This window comes from Cherax quadricarinatus, chromosome 41 (assembly GCF_038502225.1).
Source record: "Cherax quadricarinatus isolate ZL_2023a chromosome 41, ASM3850222v1, whole genome shotgun sequence".
Lineage (NCBI taxonomy): Eukaryota > Metazoa > Arthropoda > Malacostraca > Decapoda > Parastacidae > Cherax > Cherax quadricarinatus.
In genome coordinates, this window is record NC_091332.1 from 24,283,621 (window position 1) to 24,304,960 (window position 21,340).

Below are 21,340 nucleotides of genomic sequence, written 5' to 3' on the forward strand. Positions count from 1 at the left end.
CAGTGGTAATATTGATACCATACTGCACAGTGGTAATATTGATACCATACTGCACAGTGGTAATATTGATACCATACTGCACAGTGGTAATATTGATACCATACTGCACAGTGGTAATATTGATACCATACTGCACAGTGGTAATATTGATACCATACTGCACAGTGGTAATATTGATACCATACTGCACAGTGGTAATATTGATACCATACTGCACAGTGGTAATATTGATACCATACTGCACAGTGGTAATATTGATACCATACTGCACAGTGGTAATATTGATACCATACTGCACAGTGGTAATATTGATACCATACTGCACAGTGGTAATATTGATACCATACTGCACAGTGGTAATATTGATACCATACTGCACAGTGGTAATATTGATACCATACTGCACAGTGGTAATATTGATACCATACTGCACAGTGGTAATATTGATACCATACTGCACAGTGGTAATATTGATACCATACTGCACAGTGGTAATATTGATACCATACTGCACAGTGGTAATATTGATACCATACTGCACAGTGGTAATATTGATACCATACTGCACAGTGGTAATATTGATACCATACTGCACAGTGGTAATATTGATACCATACTGCACAGTGGTAATATTGATACCATACTGCACAGTGGTAATATTGATACCATACTGCACAGTGGTAATATTGATACCATACTGCACAGTGGTAATATTGATACCATACTGCACAGTGGTAATATTGATACCATACTGCACAGTGGTAATATTGATACCATACTGCACAGTGGTAATATTGATACCATACTGCACAGTGGTAATATTGATACCATACTGCACAGTGGTAATATTGATACCATACTGCACAGTGGTAATATTGATACCATACTGCACAGTGGTAATATTGATACCATACTGCACAGTGGTAATATTGATACCATACTGCACAGTGGTAATATTGATACCATACTGCACAGTGGTAATATTGATACCATACTGCACAGTGGTAATATTGATACCATACTGCACAGTGGTAATATTGATACCATACTGCACAGTGGTAATATTGATACCATACTGCACAGTGGTAATATTGATACCATACTGCACAGTGGTAATATTGATACCATACTGCACAGTGGTAATATTGATACCATACTGCACAGTGGTAATATTGATACCATACTGCACAGTGGTAATATTGATACCATACTGCACAGTGGTAATATTGATACCATACTGCACAGTGGTAATATTGATACCATACTGCACAGTGGTAATATTGATACCATACTGCACAGTGGTAATATTGATACCATACTGCACAGTGGTAATATTGATACCATACTGCACAGTGGTAATATTGATACCATACTGCACAGTGGTAATATTGATACCATACTGCACAGTGGTAATATTGATACCATACTGCACAGTGGTAATATTGATACCATACTGCACAGTGGTAATATTGATACCATACTGCACAGTGGTAATATTGATACCATACTGCACAGTGGTAATATTGATACCATACTGCACAGTGGTAATATTGATACCATACTGCACAGTGGTAATATTGATACCATACTGCACAGTGGTAATATTGATACCATACTGCACAGTGGTAATATTGATACCATACTGCACAGTGGTAATATTGATACCATACTGCACAGTGGTAATATTGATACCATACTGCACAGTGGTAATATTGATACCATACTGCACAGTGGTAATATTGATACCATACTGCACAGTGGTAATATTGATACCATACTGCACAGTGGTAATATTGATACCATACTGCACAGTGGTAATATTGATACCATACTGCACAGTGGTAATATTGATACCATACTGCACAGTGGTAATATTGATACCATACTGCACAGTGGTAATATTGATACCATACTGCACAGTGGTAATATTGATACCATACTGCACAGTGGTAATATTGATACCATACTGCACAGTGGTAATATTGATACCATACTGCACAGTGGTAATATTGATACCATACTGCACAGTGGTAATATTGATACCATACTGCACAGTGGTAATATTGATACCATACTGCACAGTGGTAATATTGATACCATACTGCACAGTGGTAATATTGATACCATACTGCACAGTGGTAATATTGATACCATACTGCACAGTGGTAATATTGATACCATACTGCACAGTGGTAATATTGATACCATACTGCACAGTGGTAATATTGATACCATACTGCACAGTGGTAATATTGATACCATACTGCACAGTGGTAATATTGATACCATACTGCACAGTGGTAATATTGATACCATACTGCACAGTGGTAATATTGATACCATACTGCACAGTGGTAATATTGATACCATACTGCACAGTGGTAATATTGATACCATACTGCACAGTGGTAATATTGATACCATACTGCACAGTGGTAATATTGATACCATACTGCACAGTGGTAATATTGATACCATACTGCACAGTGGTAATATTGATACCATACTGCACAGTGGTAATATTGATACCATACTGCACAGTGGTAATATTGATACCATACTGCACAGTGGTAATATTGATACCATACTGCACAGTGGTAATATTGATACCATACTGCACAGTGGTAATATTGATACCATACTGCACAGTGGTAATATTGATACCATACTGCACAGTGGTAATATTGATACCATACTGCACAGTGGTAATATTGATACCATACTGCACAGTGGTAATATTGATACCATACTGCACAGTGGTAATATTGATACCATACTGCACAGTGGTAATATTGATACCATACTGCACAGTGGTAATATTGATACCATACTGCACAGTGGTAATATTGATACCATACTGCACAGTGGTAATATTGATACCATACTGCACAGTGGTAATATTGATACCATACTGCACAGTGGTAATATTGATACCATACTGCACAGTGGTAATATTGATACCATACTGCACAGTGGTAATATTGATACCATACTGCACAGTGGTAATATTGATACCATACTGCACAGTGGTAATATTGATACCATACTGCACAGTGGTAATATTGATACCATACTGCACAGTGGTAATATTGATACCATACTGCACAGTGGTAATATTGATACCATACTGCACAGTGGTAATATTGATACCATACTGCACAGTGGTAATATTGATACCATACTGCACAGTGGTAATATTGATACCATACTGCACAGTGGTAATATTGATACCATACTGCACAGTGGTAATACACACACACCCAACACACTGTATATTACAATGGTAATACACTCTCACACACAACACACCGTATATTACAGTGAATATACACTCACACTCAACACTATACATTACAGTGATATTGTTTTATTTGTTAAAGAACATCTCTAACAAGGTTACTTATACAAAACATCAAACACTGGAAATTATAAAGATTGTACAATAAAAGAAGAGATATAAAAAAAAAACTAAACACGCACAATGACACACATACACAAGCACACATAGGTGAGGTTTCTGCCTGTCAACACACACGTATGAGAGACTAAATCTAAGATCTCAGGTGCTTAACAGAGCACCACGATACTCAAACATTAATTTAGGCGATTATCACAAGATCTTAACATACATAGGTATTTAGGATACAAAGAAGGAAACGGGATAATACTAAAAGTCACAATAAAAACATCCAATATAACAAAACAAAACTACGATGTGAAATTTTACATCTCAGCGGAACTAAGAAAAAATGATGCAAGTAGTTACATGTAATATAATATTACTGAAAAGCACACTGTAACACAGCATAAAATATAACAAAATAAGAACCAGTAGCTTATGCTAGGAAAAACTTTTTTTTTTTTTTTTTTTTTTTTTTATAAACATTACACTTGAATCAAAATCATTAAAGACACCTATAACATATTTGAGTCATTGAAAATTTTCATCATAAAGTCCTTGAAATGATTTATGCATGATAAATGATAATATGCAATCGTAGTACAACACATTTCTAAATGATAACTTTTTAGTTCCTGAAACCCTCGGGGCAATAACCATATTGCCCATAGATATCAAAACTCAATTATACATCCTTATAAACAGCACTCCATGCTCACACCCAAGTCTAGGAAAATAGCCCGTTGTGTCCCCTTACCCATTTTGCAAATCCCATAAATCCCTTAATGTGAAATTTCGATAACCCTCACTAAAATCTCTCTCCCATCTCCCTCCATACACCCCTTTATTCCTACACTGTGTCCTATAAAAAGTTGCTGCCAACGCATTAATTCTTGCACGCACGTCCGCCTCCCTCATAGCCCACATCATGTATATATAATCCGTAATCATATACCCAATCGCATTCTCAACCCTTTTATTCACCCCAGTTATATCTAAACTTAAAACCCTCAAGACCTGCAAACCCCCTCCCCCCACTAACCTTAAAACCTTACCCATCCAAACCCTTATAAGTTCAATACAATCGCAAAAATACACCGTATGATAAATAGTCGCCAATCCTCCACAATCCTTGCATTCCCCATCCTCTCGTATTCTCTTATAGAATAAAACCATTCCTGACGGCAATATTCCATGTAAAAATCTATACATAACTTCTCTGACTTTAGGTTTTAAACGCAATTTGTTTAAACGCCCCCAAATATTACGCCAATCATACATCGGATATACTCCTTCTACCGCCGCTACCAAAGCCTTACCATCTGCCCTATCAAGATTTCTCAATTTAATATGTAAAGGATCCCTCACGTTTATAAATACCCGTAACATTGCCTCACCTATCATGAACTCCCTACCCCCCCACCACCGTCGCATATCCTGATGTATTCTATGAAGACCGTCTCCTTTCACCCCTCCCTCCCGCTTATAACTATGTTTTAAATACATACTTATTATCCTCTTTTCGACATCTATAAGACCCAGCCCTCCACGGCCAACCGGGAGTGTGACAACCGCTCTACTTAACCATTCGCTCCCTGTTCCCCAAATGAATCTAAAAACACTTTTTTGTAGCCTTTTTAACTCACAACGAAGTATCGGAAATATTACCGTAACATGCCATAGTTTACTATATAATAGCACATTCGTTGTAATCACCCTTTGTTGCAAACTTAAATTAGCAGCTCTTAAACCACTGAGGCGCTTCAGAACACTGTCAACGATACGCACGGAATTTATTTGCTGTGCTAACTTGAAATCATTTACATAAACGATCCCACATATCTTTATTTGGTCCACCCTTTTCCACCTTTCAGCAACCATTCCGTCCTCACGTGACCCTTTTCCAAGATTCATATACTTTGTTTTCCCCATGTTGATCGTCATGCCAGTAGCTTTTTCAAAAACTTTCACTAACGTTTCTACCCGAATCAAATCCATGTTTTCTCTCACCAAAATCGTCGTATCGTCGACATATCCAACAATGCCCGCTCCCCCATCCCTTACATTACCCATCCCCTTTGCTTCCAATAAAACCCTTATCCCTCTATAAAAGGGATCTTGAAAACAAGCAAAAAAAATTTGTGAAAGGGGACAACCTTGACGCAAACCCCTTCCCATCTGAATTCGATCTCCCAACCTCCCATTCACCTGCACACGCAAGGTTGCCTCCTGATACATTAATTTGGCCCATGATATAATTTCCGCACCAAACCCCTGCCATCTCATGATCTTCCATAACGTCTCCCGTTCCACACTATCATATGCCGCCTCCCAATCTATAGCCAATACCCCCCCCTTTCCTAATCTTACTCTTTCTTCAATAAAACTTCTAATCATACCGTGACCTTCATACATAGACCTGCCCGGCACCCCATATTGTCCCTTGTCAATCACTCTGCCCAGGACTTTTTTTATTCTGTTAGCCAAGATCCTTCCAAAAATTTTATAGTCACCACATAATAACGAGATTGCACGATAATCTTTAACCGTTAATGGCTCGCCTTTAGGAACTAGGACGACCACAGCCAACCTTTGTTGTTCCCCTAAAACCCCATCCCGCTTCATTATATTGAATAAACGTACCAAAAACCCCTTTAAAACGTTCCAATTTTGAAGATAAAAGTCGCTGGGCAACCCATCAATTCCTGGCGCCTTACCCAATTGCGCCCCAGATAAAGCCTCCCAAGTCTCACACTCCGTTATCGGCCCTCCCAACATCAAACGATCATGCTCCTCCAGCTCACACTGCACAAACCTACCGATTGACTGCAATGCAATTTCACTTATTCCAACACTTTGCGTTTTCAATTTAACCCATGCATCTATATACCCACTCATACCCTCCGTCGTCGTCAACTCCTGATTCACTCTATACCCCTGCATACCTACCTGAACATTCAACCCCATTAACTCCATTGCTTTGCGACGTCTGTGTTGATTCCTCAACACACACGCCGACGGCCGATCTCCCCACAAAACCTCTTCGATTCCACCCTTAAGCCTTTCCCCATCAAACCTTTCGTTTTGTAAATTTCGTAGTTGCTCCTTAATTCTTTCAATTTCTATAACAGGATAATTAGCATTCGCTTGTACATAGCAGTCGCGCAACTGCCCCTCTAAATATCGTTGGAAACCGTATTGTAACTGACTATATCTCACTCCTTGACTAATATAATATTCCTTAATTCGCTTTTTGGCTATCGTTTCCCACCAATTAACCAAATCCACATCTCTAGGTGCTTCAACCACAAGGCGTTCCCACATATGCCCAAAAGACAAAAGACTTTCCTCCCTCTTCAATAACTTTACATTTAATTTCCAAAAAGATGGACCCCTTCTAGGCACACCCTCAATATCTACATCCATTACAACTCCTCTATGATCCGAAAAAACCACATTTATCACATTCACTCTCCGCACTGTAACCGCACTAGACACGTACATTCTATCCAATCTCGCCGCATAATCTCGTCTAATAAAAGTATGCTCCACCATGCCACCCCCCCCACACACATCCATTAAACCCACACTCGTCAATAAATCTCCCAGGAATCCCAAGCAACAACCTGCTCCTCGAGGCTCCACATCTTTTCGTCGTATTACACAATTCCAGTCGCCCCCTATTATCGCTACATTTGGTAAACTACGTAGATAATATACTAATACATCTTGTACAAAATGAGTTTTAAGTCGTACATCTCCCTCGGCCGGCCCATATACACATACAAAACTTATGTGTGCTCTACCCCATAAACCATCCACCCTAATCACTCTCCCCTCCCCCCTTTCACTATGGCGTACTACAAACGGGCTATTTTCCTTTACCAGAATGGCGACGCCTCCTTTTAACCTCGTCGCATATTCCATATACACATCATAACCATCCATTTCTAACTCATATCCAATTCTGTAATTGTGTTCTTGGATAAATACCACATCCACATCTAGACGCACCAAAAATTCATTAAACCACTTTCGCTTCCGCTCAGATCTCAAACCGTTAATATTTATTGTCAAAACCTTAAAGTCAATTAATGGGGTTTTCCTTTCGTTCTAGGTATAGACTTTTCACTTATACATTTTACACCACCTCTATCCCTCCCCCCTTTTTTGGGAACCACCTTGATAAACCCTTGTTTCGTGGATTCTCTGTTCCCTGTCCTCTGTACATCCGCCCAAGACTTTTTTCCTGGCCTTTGGGCAGGAGTAAGCACGTCGTCTGAGTCTGATGGGGTCGCAGTTCGCTTTCGCGTCCTACCCTCCACCTGCATTGGGATTTCTTTAGTACTATCGTGATGCACCTCCACTTCTGCTACATTTACCGTCATACCATGCGACACACTAGACTCAATGCTTCCATCCGTCGCCTCACCATGATGTTCAACCGATCCCAAAATTGCACCTGGATCCTCCACATGGTTGACGATCGACTCGTCTAACAAAACATCCAGTGCCTTCACTAAAGACGCCGCTACATCCTCTTCCCCCATAGTGGGCAGAGTCTCTTCCAATACTTTATTTATGTCCAGTGACGGTGATTCTTCTCGCTGTTTTGCATCCTCCAAAGCATTCTCCTGCGCTTTTTCTACCTCTTCACTCCAAGATGTCCGTTGTCGAGACGGGTGAGCATAAGACTGTTCTCGTCCCTCAACTTCCTCGACTTCTTCCGGTTGTTGCTGTTGCGATATTTGGAGATTCCCACGACGCTTACCACACTGTGCCGCTATGTGGTCATACGACCCACACAGCCGACACGTACGACGTTGCCCCGCATATGTCACATATACTTGAGTTCGAAATGCTTGCAGCATAATATAGGACGGTATGGGGTGGCGTAAGGTCATTTTGACTGAATATGTTCCCTCCAAACTTCCAGCATAAGGTCCAGCGGCCCACCGACCTGCAGAGGCCATATGAACCGTACCATAATTACGTAGTTCATCTTTTATAACAAAATCAGTCGCTTCAAAAGGCACATTCTTGATTTTTACCCATGTGTAGTATCTTGATACATCATGAAGACGTACTGATACAGCTGAATTGACGGCTATAATGGTCTCTTGATACTTATCCACCACTGCTTCGTAGACATTTGCTGACGTCATTTTAACGAAAATCCGTGTCGTCCCATTAAGTGCTACACCACATATCTCTTCATTTGCGATACCGTAGGTATCACGGATAATCGCCGGTAGTAACAAATCCATCGTGGCTCCCGTGACAGCCCCACGGGTCAACTCAACGCAAACAGTGTTGATGCGCCTGTTGCTATGCAGCGCCATGTTGGAAAATGAGCAGCACACGTCCTCACTACTCAATGACTGTTGACGAACTGGTGTAGCTCGCCTGAAACAGCAGAGGGGTGCAGAGCACAACCGCACTCTACCGTGGTCAGGCAGCGAATGCTGGTTCATGGGACTGAAAAAATACCTGGGTGAGCTAAATTGGGATGTTCTGACTATGGGTCAGGTAAGTGATCTTGGTTGCCAATATGACGTTTTTCAGAGCATAGTTCTAGCTGCCCAGACAACTTTTGTTCGGAATAGGGAAATTAGATCTAACAAAAATGATCCCAAATGGATGAACAATAGTTTAAAACATCTCATTGGTCAAAAGAGAGGCATGTATAGGCGTATCAAAAGAGGGGATGGGCAGTTAAGAAATCAATATATTCAATTAAAGAGAGAAATAAAGAAAGGAATAAGAAGAGCAAAAAGGGATTATGAGGCTAAGGTCGCAAGGGATTCGAAGACTAACCCAAAAAGGTTCTTTCAGGTATACAGAAGTAAGATTAGGGACAAGATTGGCCCACTTAAGAATAACTTTGGTCAGATCACTGACAGTGATAAGGATGTGTGAAATTCTCAATACCTACTTCCTCTCAGTTTTCACCCAGGAAAATACTAGCGATATTCCTGAAATAATAGATTATGTAGAACAGGATAATAAACTATGTACGATTGCAGTAACTAGTGACATGGTCCTCAGACAAATAGAGAAACTAAAACCTAACAAATCCCCAGGCCCTGATGAACTGTTTGCAAGGGTGTTAAAGGAATGTAAAGAGGAACGTAGCATACCTTTGGCTGATATTTTTAACATATCACTACAAACTGGCATAGTGCCTGATAAGTGGAAAATGACAAATGTAATACCTATTTACAAGGCAGGTGACAGGTCCTTGGCTTCGAACTATAGACTAATAAGACTTACCTCCATAGTGGGAAAATTTATGGAATCAATAATTGCCGAAGCAATTCGCAGCCATCTTGATAGGCACAGATTGATTAATGAATCTCAACACGGTTTTACAAAGGGGCGTTCCTGTCTTACGAATTTACTAACTTTTTTCACTAAGGTGTTTGAGGAGGTAGATCATGGTATTGAATATGATATTGTGTATATGGACTTCAGTAAGGCTTTCGATAGAGTTCCACACCAGAGGCTATTGAGGAAACTTAAGCTGCAGTTAAGAGTTAAAGTGTTCATTCCTTGATATAGAGTTAAAGTGTTCATTCCTTGATATGTTTCTTTTCTTGTGTGTGTAATAATTTTTATTATTGCACATTGACTCATTTTGCAATAATTCTTGTGCAAAGATTGTGTTGTCTTTAACAATTTTCTTGCAGAGATTTTGTGCAGTGTTGCGCAGTACTTTTTGATTAGCAATTATTTGCAATATTGCTACAGTTTATTTCAGTGCAGTTTCATATGCTCTGTTCTGTGCATAATATTTTATTCTTTCTGTGTCATTTTATTTTATTCCAGTGAATTGTGTCCCAGTTTGTTGTATTTTTGCACAAGCTTTATTGAGTCAATTTTATTATTTTATTGTGTGTTTCCCTATTGCATTGAAAGTAAAGACAACTCACTATGCCATTCATTCAATTTAAAGTAAAATTGAGCAAATCAGATTTGAGTAAAGTACAAGTTCTCTTGATTTTCAAAGTGTTGTTTGTTCAGATAAGCATTTTCTCTGTGACTGTGAGTTCTTTGCTTACTGTGTGACCTGTCAATTTTTAATTACTTATGCAGAATCGTTAAGCATTTTTTTCCCCCATTTAAGTTCACTGCGTTGTGTGTTTCTCAGTTACGTTTTCTTTTGTTTCTCTAAATTCTTGTTTTACATTTTGCAAATAAGTCTCAAGTCTTCTCAAGCGATGCCTCAGCACATGCTGCTACTACAACCATTAATGCGTCAGCCCAAAATTTGAGTAACTCCCTATCAAACAATAGATACACTCAGACTTCTAGCCTGCATAATTTTAGTCGTGATCCGTATGATGCTATGCCATTGTTCAATGGTAACCCAGACAACCTTGACGGTTGGTTTACCACTGTTCGAGCCAGAGCTGATGCTTCAGTTGATGGTCTTCCATCTGAGAGTTGTTTAATCAGTATCGGAAAGGAGAGTCTAGCCCATTCTCCAGCAGCCTCACATGTATTTAACTTAATTCATATGAAGGATTTTCAAGATCTGACCAGGTGGCAAGATTATGAACAGTTAATTCACAACTATCTCGAACCGGTGCGAGAAACCGATCCGTTTGTCGTTCTCAAAGAATTAGTTTGCACAGCTCCGAGACCAGAAGAGTCATTAGATGAGTTTGCTCTTCGTCTTAATAACCTAATGTCCTCATTCGTTAAAGTAGGTCAAAATTCCAAGTACCTTAAAGATAACGATAAACCAGCCCTTGATGGGTTTGCCAAATTAGCCACATTCGGAGTTATTAAACAACTAATGCTACTGACATCTATGTATGTGTACAATTCAAGTCTGCTAGATGCTACTATGGGACCGCTCGCAGCTCTCATCCATGTACAAAATTTGTGTCCCGAGGAACCTTCCCTTATCGAAAGTCTACACCAACCACTTTGTCTACTCCTGTACCTCCTCTAGTTTGTGCTACTACCAAAACTCCCAACCTTAATCACTCGCGTCCATCATCCAAAGCAAGTGTTAAGAGCCATCATTCCCGTAGCACCCGTAGTATGTACAGTACCCACAGTCAAAGAATTTGCTACAATTGTGGTTACCGTGGCCATATTGCTATTAACTGTCATGATAGTCACCCTAAGAAGCGTAGTACTGATGATGAGTACCAGTCAGATCTTCCCTACTGTACTTATCATAGAACTCATGGACATGACACATCTGAGTGCAATGCTCTCTACAACCTGCAGTACTCTAGATCTTTCCGTGGCCGTTCCAACCGCAGAGCCAGGAGAGGAAACAGACGTTGTGGTTCACAAACTAACCAGAACCAGGCTCATTCTTCCAATTCAGGGGAATGCGAGCACCCAAGTCTACTCGTCCAGTCGTGACAGTGGTAGGTGATAACGAGTACACCATCCCAGTCCAAAATTCCTAAGAAGCCTTAGCCAGCCTTGAGAATGACAACCCTGCTGTTGATGCTGCTTCACACGTCTCTGACTCTCTGATGTAGAGGAATTTGGGGATGAAGTAGAAAATGCCTTCTCCGATGACAACCCACCTTTCTGTTTGCATATAACTCCAAATGAAACGATTGGTCCTTTAGTACAAGCTTCTGTCCATAATACGCCCATTCATGTGTTCATGGACTCTGGTGCGCAAGTTAATATCATTAGGTCTAGCTTGTTTAAAGCGAAGCAGTTACGCCGTGTCCTCCTCGTTGAACCAACTACTGCAACCTCCCTTAGTGGAGTAGCTGGTTCCCTTCTGCGAGTCCAAGGTCAGACTTCGCTCACCTTTACTATCCAAGGCAGAGACTTTACTGCTGCTTTTCTTGTCGACCAGATTACTTTCCCTGGTGACCTTCTACTGGGATTTGCTTCCATGCGAGACTTACGCATTGTGCTCGACCCGTACCGATGGCATGCCCAAATTGACGACTTGATCATTCCATTCTGGGGTTACCAGCTTGGATCAGAAATCTGCCATACTGCTGCAGAGTATGATGTACGGATTAAGTCCTTGCAAGCCAATGCATTCTCCAGTAGCATACCCAAGCGGTCAGGCACTGGTAACTCTGTCACTCCCATCTGTGTCCCACCTACACCTTCAGACTTGCAGGATAGTGTTCCATTGCCTCAAGTGTCCGGGGACACTCAGACTGCCTTGAGTGCACAGCCTATCCCTGCAATGTCTGCTAGTTCGAGTAGTAGTTTCTCCACAGGGGATGCCTTGTTGGAAAACGATTACTTGAAACTAGTAATGCCATCTCTTGTTGATGTCGCATGCCATCTGCAGAAAGACGTCTCTGTTGCAGCTAATGCTCTCACTAGAGTGTCTGTTGTTGTTCCTAATGTCCCAGATGGTGATAACGTCCTAGTTGACAGTGATTCCTGCAAGGTCAAGGGTTTATTTGTTGAACCTTCCTTACACGTTGTAAGAGACAGTAAGATCCATTTACTCCTTGCTAACACTTCGGGTCACAGTGTTCGTCTCAGAGCAAATACCAACCTCGTTGACCTAGTTCACTATCCTTATCCTGTTCAAGTACAGGATGACGTGCCACCTGACCAGTGGGTCAGTGCTATTTCAACAGTGGAGACCTCATCCACTCCACTGGATCAATCCATTCCACCAGTTGAGGAGAAAGACTTAGCTCCCACTGACTTCCCAGACGAAGTCAAGCGTTTGTTGACTTTGTTGAACAAACGTCGTAACGCCATTGCCCTACCAGGTGAGAAGATGGGTATAACGAACTTATTGTCCCATCGTATTCCACTTGAACCTGGTACTAGACCTATCTATATACCTGTGTACAGAATGCCCCATTCCCAAGTTGCTGTCGCAGAAGAACTGATCAATCAGATGCTCAATGATGTAGTTATTGCACATAGCAATTCACCCTGGAATGCGCCCTTGATCCTAGTGCCTAAGAAGGACGGCACTTGGCGCCGGTGATTGACTTTAGGAAGTTAAATGCGAAATCTATTCCAGATCGCTTCCCACTTCCTGTACTAGGTGATCTTTTATGCAATATCGGAGATAACAAAGTCTTCTCGACCCTGGACTTGTTACAAGGGTTTTGGCAAGTCCCTCTTCACGAGGACAGCCAAGAGTTAACTGCATTCTCCACTCCCACAGGTCATTATCATTTCCTATGAATGGCTTTTGGATTACGATCCTCACCTATCACATTCTCTAGACTCATGACCAACATCTTTAGAGGTCTTATAGGTAAAGCACTTGTGGTGTACTTAGACGACGTAATCGTCATGTCCAAAGATGTGGATACACACCTGAAAAGACTTGATATAGTACTTGGCAAGCTTGAAGAAGCCAATTTAAAGATCAAACTGTCTAAATGTCAATTTTTCAGATCAGAAATTAAGTTTCTGGGTCACATAGTCACTCCTAGAGGGGTTACGACTGATCAAAGTAAAGTAACGGCAGTACTAAATTTTCCAACCCCCAAAACTGCTGATGCTGTAAGATCCTTTGTGGGTCTAGCAGGTTTCTACAGATATTTCATTGCAAATTTTTCTTCAATAGCAGCTCCACTAACTGAATTGCTTAAGAAAGATGCTCCTTTCGTTTGGACCTTCCATCAAGAAAGAGCATTCCAAACTCTAAAAGAAAAGCTAACATCTGCTCCAATTTTGAAATTCCCAGATTTTGCTAAGCCCTTCTATCTGACAACTGACGCTAGTTCAATTGGCATAGGTGCCGTACTAGCTCAGAAGACTGATGGCAAGTACAACGCAGTTGCATTTGCTAGCCGAGTCCTTACGAAGGCTGAACATAATTATACAGTAATGGAGCAAGAAGCTTTAGCAATAGTATGGTCTTTAAAGCACTTCCGAGACATTATTTACCAGTACCCTGTTCATGTCTTGACAGACCATGCACCACTGATACCTTTATTCCAGAACAAACAGCCTACTGGAAGGTTAGCCAGATGGACCTTGACTATCCAAGAGTTCAATCCCACTTTTGAACATTTACCTGGCAAGTCAAATGTAGTCGCAGATGCTTTATCGCGACACGTTAGTGTAGTTACTGCAGATCCTCCATTTACTGTTGAGGATGTCAAAAATGCCCAAAGAACAGATCCCATGTGGTCTGGTGTGATTCGATTCCTGCTCCAGGAAGATCTTATTCTTACTGTGAATCCACCAGCACCCATTAGTGACTTTGTAATGAGCCAAGAATTACTGTATCGAACAGCCAAGTTGGGTACTCCAAGCAGGAGAGTGTACCAGTTAGTAATTCCACAGTCACTAGTGAACGTAGCTCTACAACTAGTTCATGATGCACCAGGTGTTGCACACCCTGGTATGGATCATTCTGTGAAACAAGCCAGAATGAAATACTTTTGGCCACGTATGGCAACTGACATTTCCGAGTATGTTAAGAAATGTAGTGTCTGTATGCAACATAAAGGAAATGTCAATGGTCCTAATCCAATCCAAGTGTACCCAACCAATAGTTGCCCTTGACTTGTTAACCAATTTTAAATGTTCTCTCCAAGGCAACAAACATCTGTGTGTTAGGGTAGACCATTTCACCAGATATTGTGAGTTAGTTCCTATTGCAGATAAGACTGCAGAGGCAGTAGCTAAAGTGTTTAAAGAACACATTATCTGCAGGCACACCACCCTCAAGTCCTTAGTAACAGATAATGGAGGTGAATTCTGTAATGAGATTCTTGAAAATTTGTGTACTTTATACAAGATATCTAAATCCACCATTGTTCCTCATCATCCTGCCAGCAATGGGTTAGCCGAACGAACCAATAAGAAAGTACTTGATGTCCTGAGAGCCACTATCAACCTCAATAGTGAAACTTGGGATGAAGTCATACCAGATGTTCAATGTGCCATAAATTCTGCTTACAATGCTTCCATAGGTGATACTCCACATTATGCATTGTATGGTGTAGACAAGCGTTTACCATATGAGTTGTTATATTCCACTCCGAAACCTAATTACAACCCTGATGATTTTGTAGCAACTCGTACCAGCATGGCTCAGAGTGTTTTTAGAAGAATCCGTGAAACACTTCATAAATCAACAGCAGAATTTACTAGAGTAACTAATAGCCATGCTAAGCCATCAAAAGTCAAAGTAGGTTCGAGAGTAATGCTGACAAATTTCAACAAAACATCCGCAATGCCTAAGCTCGATCAAAAGTTTGTCGGACCTTATCGAGTTGTAATAAGTATAAGGTTAGAGAAATTAGTACTGGTAAGTACAAAGAATCGCATTTAGATCATATGAAATTAGTATGTGATGTTGATGATATTGCTACCCAGACTAACCTGGAGTTTAATGTGACAGATGCTGAAAATCCTCTTGACTCTCTACCCTCTACCTCAGATACTCAGTCAGATAATCAACCTGAATGTCGTTACTCCTTGCATACTCGACAAGTAATGAGAAACCCACAAGTATCTTTTGTAGATGCTCGTTCAAATCTCCCTCAGCCAAGGCATGTGTTAGCCATTGCAGAGGAATTCGATCCTCCCAGAGATGATAACCATTCTGCATATGTAAACCTCACCCTCACAGAATTGGGTTTAAATGTACATAGTCTGTATAACTAGATGTACGAGATGAAGTAAATTGTCAACTGTTTGTTATTAACTGATTAGTTTTTCAGAAAAAATTTTATTCGTATTCACGTTCCCTCTGTATTCTGAGAATTTGACAGTAATGATCTGAGTGCACACCAGATGCCTTTGCTGTTAATTTCACCTTGTATATATTTATTCTTCCTCAGAATCCATAGAGTGCATGAATACAGATCGATCGATCAATTCCATCCATATTATACAATGATTTGTTCTTATAGTTTGTAATGCATTACGTTAAAAGTGATTACGTTAAAACCCATTACGTAAAACTCATTTTGTTAACATCCATTATGATACCATCCAGTAATTCTAAGTTATATATGAATTTGTTATTGTATAGAATCAGCCCAGAACCACCTGCCTGTTCAGCCTATAGATAGTAGTGTATGTCGAGACGACATATGTAACATGACCGAGCTGTCAGCATAGTTGCTGATCCCTGTGTTGTATAGCATATCAGTATCATCCATGTGCTTTAGATAGGAGATCCCTAGGCCTGTGACTGTTTGTGTGACGTCACGGGATGCGCATGTGTACGTTCGTACCTCTGCCACCTGCTCAGTCGGCGTTAGACATAGGCTAGGACAGGCTGAGGCTGGGCTCCATCTCCCATCATCACAGTCTGACAATATATCGTTACCATCCAACAAGTGTGACTACCTTCAACCCTCGATATCTCCATTTAAGAACCCCTACGATACTGGGGGACAAGATTGAGGACCCCAGTGGAAATAAGTTAGACAGTCCTCGATGACGCACTGACTTTCTTGGGTTATCCTGGGTGGCTAACCCTCCGGGGTTAAAAATCCTAGCGAAATCTTATCTTATCTTATTTTCTTGTTGTGTAAAGCATCTACACTGTACATTGTCCATAGAAGATAAAGTGGTTTTGACGCCATTGTTGGTTGCTAGGAGCTCCTGAGTCATGCTGTCAACACTAATATCAACACTACAGCTTATTTATCTATCACAATTGATCTAATATGACATAATAAACAATATAAATAACATAAAAACATGGTAAATACTCAGTATGAATACTATTTGGCATAATACCGAGCGGTCATACAGAGGTATGAAGTTACCGCTATAGAATATGGGATAAAAGTACCATCCTCCTATCCCTGTCTTGGGGGTTTATATTAGAGAAAACGTAGTGTAGTACAGGACTAACTATGATATACATGTTTTCGTTGATTATCTCGGAAGTAAGAAGATAAGATAAGATTTTGTTCGGATTTTTAACCCCGGAGGGTTAGCCACCCAGGATAACCCAAGAAAGTCAGTGCGTCATCGAGGACTGTCTAACTTATTTCCATTGGGGTCCTTAATCTTGTCCCCCAGGATGCGACCCACACCAGTCGACTAACACCCAGGTACCTATTTGCTGCTAGGTGAACAGGACAATAGGTGTAAGGAAACGTGTCGGAATTTCCACCCGCCGGGAATCGAACCCGGGCCCTCCTTGACACTGGTGAGGGGCTCCTGATCTTGGGAATTGGATCTGTGCTCCAGTTCCCTGAATTAAGCCTGAATACCTTTCATTCCCTCCCCCACAGGCACTGTATAATCCTACGGGTTTAGCGCTTCCCCATTATAATAATAATAATAATAATAATAATAATAATAATAATAATAATAATAATAATAATAATAATAATATCTTAACATAGCGGCATTAATGATGATAGGAATGCAATGAATTTCACAGACAACATAAAAGAACCCCAATGGAAATAAGTTACTTTGACTTTTTTTTGGATTATCCTAGGTTCTCTACGTAACCGTATTTGTTGTTTTTTGGGTTGTCTTATTGAAACTTGGGTAATGTATGATGTAAAGATGGTTCTTAATGTACACCAAAAATAAAAGAAATCAGACAATAATTAACGGAGTTCACTTCTCAGCCATTAGCCGCCCCTTAGCGGTATATTTTCGTATGGTTTTTGTGCTTGTATTCTCGCTTTTTTTGTCTAATTTGACAGAATAGAACAGATATTACAGAAATAGATATGATTTTGATTGGTTTCACAACTAAAAGTACCTTGAAATTGAGCTCAAGGTAATGGAAATGTACAATATATGTCTGGCTGGCCAGACTAATACGCAGTCACGAGTGGGTTGACATTACTTACACAATTATTACAGTAGTCTGCATAACAGCAAATCTATTTTTTGTGTGAATAAAAATTCAAAATGGAAAGTAAGATTAATATAAGAGGGGTCTGGAGACGTGACTAATGAACAGAGAAAATGTTATCTTAGTGCCAGGAATGTCTGCATTGCTTACTCTGGATCCTATTTTGAAATTGGCATCTTTTGAAATTTGGGTGAAATTGGCCAAATTTCCAATTTCTGACCACTTTTTTGGGTAGGTGAAATAGGTTAATGGGCAGTTTCTTGTACTCAGTCGACAGAATAGAAGTAAGTTTATTCAGGTATACACAAATACAGTTACACAGTTTATCATACATAGCAGCATATGTGTCAAGAATCTGGGATAACCCAAAAAATGTCAAAGTGACTTAGTTCCATTGGGGTCCTTAAAGACCATTGTATAGTCGATGGGTTTTAACACATACTAAACCAGCTAGCCATTTTGTATAACAAACCAGAAACAAGAATAGATCTTGCAAGACCCTTTGCAAGATCTGTTCTTACAAGATTTGCACTGAGGCGAAGGTTCAGTGCAAAGCTTGTATAATAATATCTTTATTTTACTACAAGTACATGTACAGGGTATACAGTCCTAGCTGATAACAATGACATACTATATAGAAAGTCCCTTGTTATGCTCCATATTTTGGGCAAATTAGGTCAGTGTCCCAGGATGCAACCCACACCAGTCGACTAACGCCCAGGTACCCATTTTACTGATGGGGAACATAGACAATAGGTGGAAAGAAACACGTCCAATGTTTCTACTCTGGCTGGGAATCGAACCCAGGCCCTCGCCGTGTGAAGCGAGAGCGTTAACCACCAGGCCACCAGAGCCTGGTGGATTTCAACAGCACTACAGAAGGAATACTAGCAAAATAGCTGAGTTTGGTAGTCTGGAACAATAGAATGAGCCAGAAATGGGGCATAAACTGGGTGAAATCGCCAATGCGTAAATATCACCGTTGGGTTAAGTGTATTCTAACCTAACGACTCTGTGATCCGGCAAAGTCACTAATCCGGCATCCTACAGGTCCCGATGATGCCGGATGAGTGATGGCAGACCTGTACCAGATAGTCAATAACCTAATGTGTGATAAAAGCAATCTCGTAGATCTGGACAGAAAGGTTAGGTAAGGTTTGTCAGGAAACAGGACAAGTGTTTCCTAATGTAGGTCTTTCAAATGATGACCTGCAGCTGGAGCTTTTGGTTATCTGACCGAGGCCTTCCACTGGCTTACCTCTCCACCTCTTTAAAAATTAGGCTTATGATTATAACCATTAGCATCTTTTTTTCTTGTATGAAGGTAAAGCGTGTTAGACCTACCCTCAGCAGGAGTACTTCAGCAGCATTGTCAATGTGCTGTTGTAGGTGCTTGGTTCTCTCCTCCAGCTCTTGGGCTGCCTCCATCTCCTTTTGTGTACTAGCCAGTTTTGACAGATGTAACAGGTGTTTCCTTACCTCGTTACACACGTGTTCCACGTTCCTCACTACCACACACACCTGACAACACAATACTAAATTGGCTTCATACACTAACAGACTGGTGGATCTGAGAGGTGTAATAAATTAGGTCGGGAATGTTAATTTTTTTCATGTTAAAGCGAAACAAACTGTATTTATTGAGGAAATCTAATTTGAAAACTTTAATTGTTGAGGCTGATAAAGTTGAAAACTTTAATTGTTGAGCTGATAAACCTAAATGTTCAGGTCGAAAACCCTGAAAGTTATAATTACGTAAATTTAAAAAGTTAGAAGTTTTCAGGATAGTAAAACTGAGCTATAATTATAAATTCTGTTTAAACTACATCTGGCACCAAAATAAATGCATATTTATAAGGATAAAAATCATAAAAAAAATCCATAGACAAGCAATCACTTCTACAGACACGGGTAGGAAATTCATGGCCTGTTGCATCTGGCAGTCACTAAAGTCAACACAGAACTGCCTGACAATAAAGGGAAAGGCATACACAGAGAAAGTAGTTTTTCTTCATCCATATGTTTCTTTGCCATTATGTATAGTATTTACAAAGTTAAATCAGTAGTATAAAGATAAGACAGAGGGAAAAGAGCCAATCATCATCACAGGTAATGCAAGAGAGAGTAAGAGTGGTCTAGACCAGCTTAATTGAGTGCCCTGTAGCCGGATGGTCAGGCCGACTCTCACGCTATTGGTTGGTTGAACTGGATAATTAATTAGCAGTGGGGCCCCAGAACTGCTATATTCTGAATAGCTAGTTTGCTGGTCGAGAAGGTATGCCACTGGGTGTGATGAACGTTGAATAAATTGTATCATACTTGGCACTCCTGTAAACCCTTTTGGAGACTAATTCCTAGGCCTTTTGTATATCCATATGCATTTGTGTCCCCCCCACCATGTGATGGATATGGAGTACACAATAAACTAGCCGCTTGGGAGGCAAAATAAAAAAAAATCAACCACAATCACACAGGAAATTTTGAGAATGATTTCTTTTCCATGCAGCATGACTCGATGTGACGGGAATGTCTCACCTCTTTTAAAATCGTGTCTTTATCTCCTGCCTGGACGGTGTAGCTCTGAGTGATTCTGGTGATGTACTGAGCCGCCAGTTCCATGATGTGTTGACTGATCTTAATGAGAGTGCCGCCACTGGGACCCACATCACCTGGCCACTTCACCTCACACACATGGATCATCAGCTGTAACAATAGTTCTTCAGTCATTCATTGGATCTCTAGATGACCTGTTATGCTTTGAAGACGACATATATATATATATATATATATATATATATATATATATATATATATATATATATATATATATATATATATATATATATATATATATATATATATATGTCGTGCCGAATATGTAAAACTGGTCAATTAGCAAGAACTCATTTAAAATTAAGTCCTTTCTAAAATTTTCTCTTATACGTTTAAAGATATATTTTTTTCATTAATGTTGATGCAAAAATTTTTAATTTTGCACCAAAAGGAAATTAGAAAACTTACCAAAACCTTATTATAACAAGAAAAATTTATTTTAGCCTAACCCAACTAAATATATTTTAGATTTGTTTACAATAATTTAATACTAAACGAACACAGTGAAATATATTTTTTTCGTTAGGTTCAGAATGATTTTGGCGAAATTATTGCATACA

At 40.0% G+C, this 21,340-nt stretch overlaps 1 protein-coding gene across 5 annotated transcripts in view; it reads right to left on the bottom strand.

Annotated features, from left to right (window-relative positions):
* LOC128695978 (serine-rich adhesin for platelets) overlaps nucleotides 1-21,340 on the bottom strand; it is a 203,918-nt gene that overhangs the window by 40,477 nt on the left and 142,101 nt on the right. For all 5 annotated transcript variants that reach the window (XM_070093092.1, XM_070093093.1, XM_070093094.1 and 2 more), the window contains 2 exons: nucleotides 20,703-20,870; nucleotides 19,512-19,688 (listed from right to left, as the gene is read on the bottom strand). In XM_070093092.1, coding sequence (XP_069949193.1) covers nucleotides 19,512-19,688; nucleotides 20,703-20,870 — 345 coding nt within the window. The remainder of the gene's footprint in view (nucleotides 1-19,511; nucleotides 19,689-20,702; nucleotides 20,871-21,340) is intronic.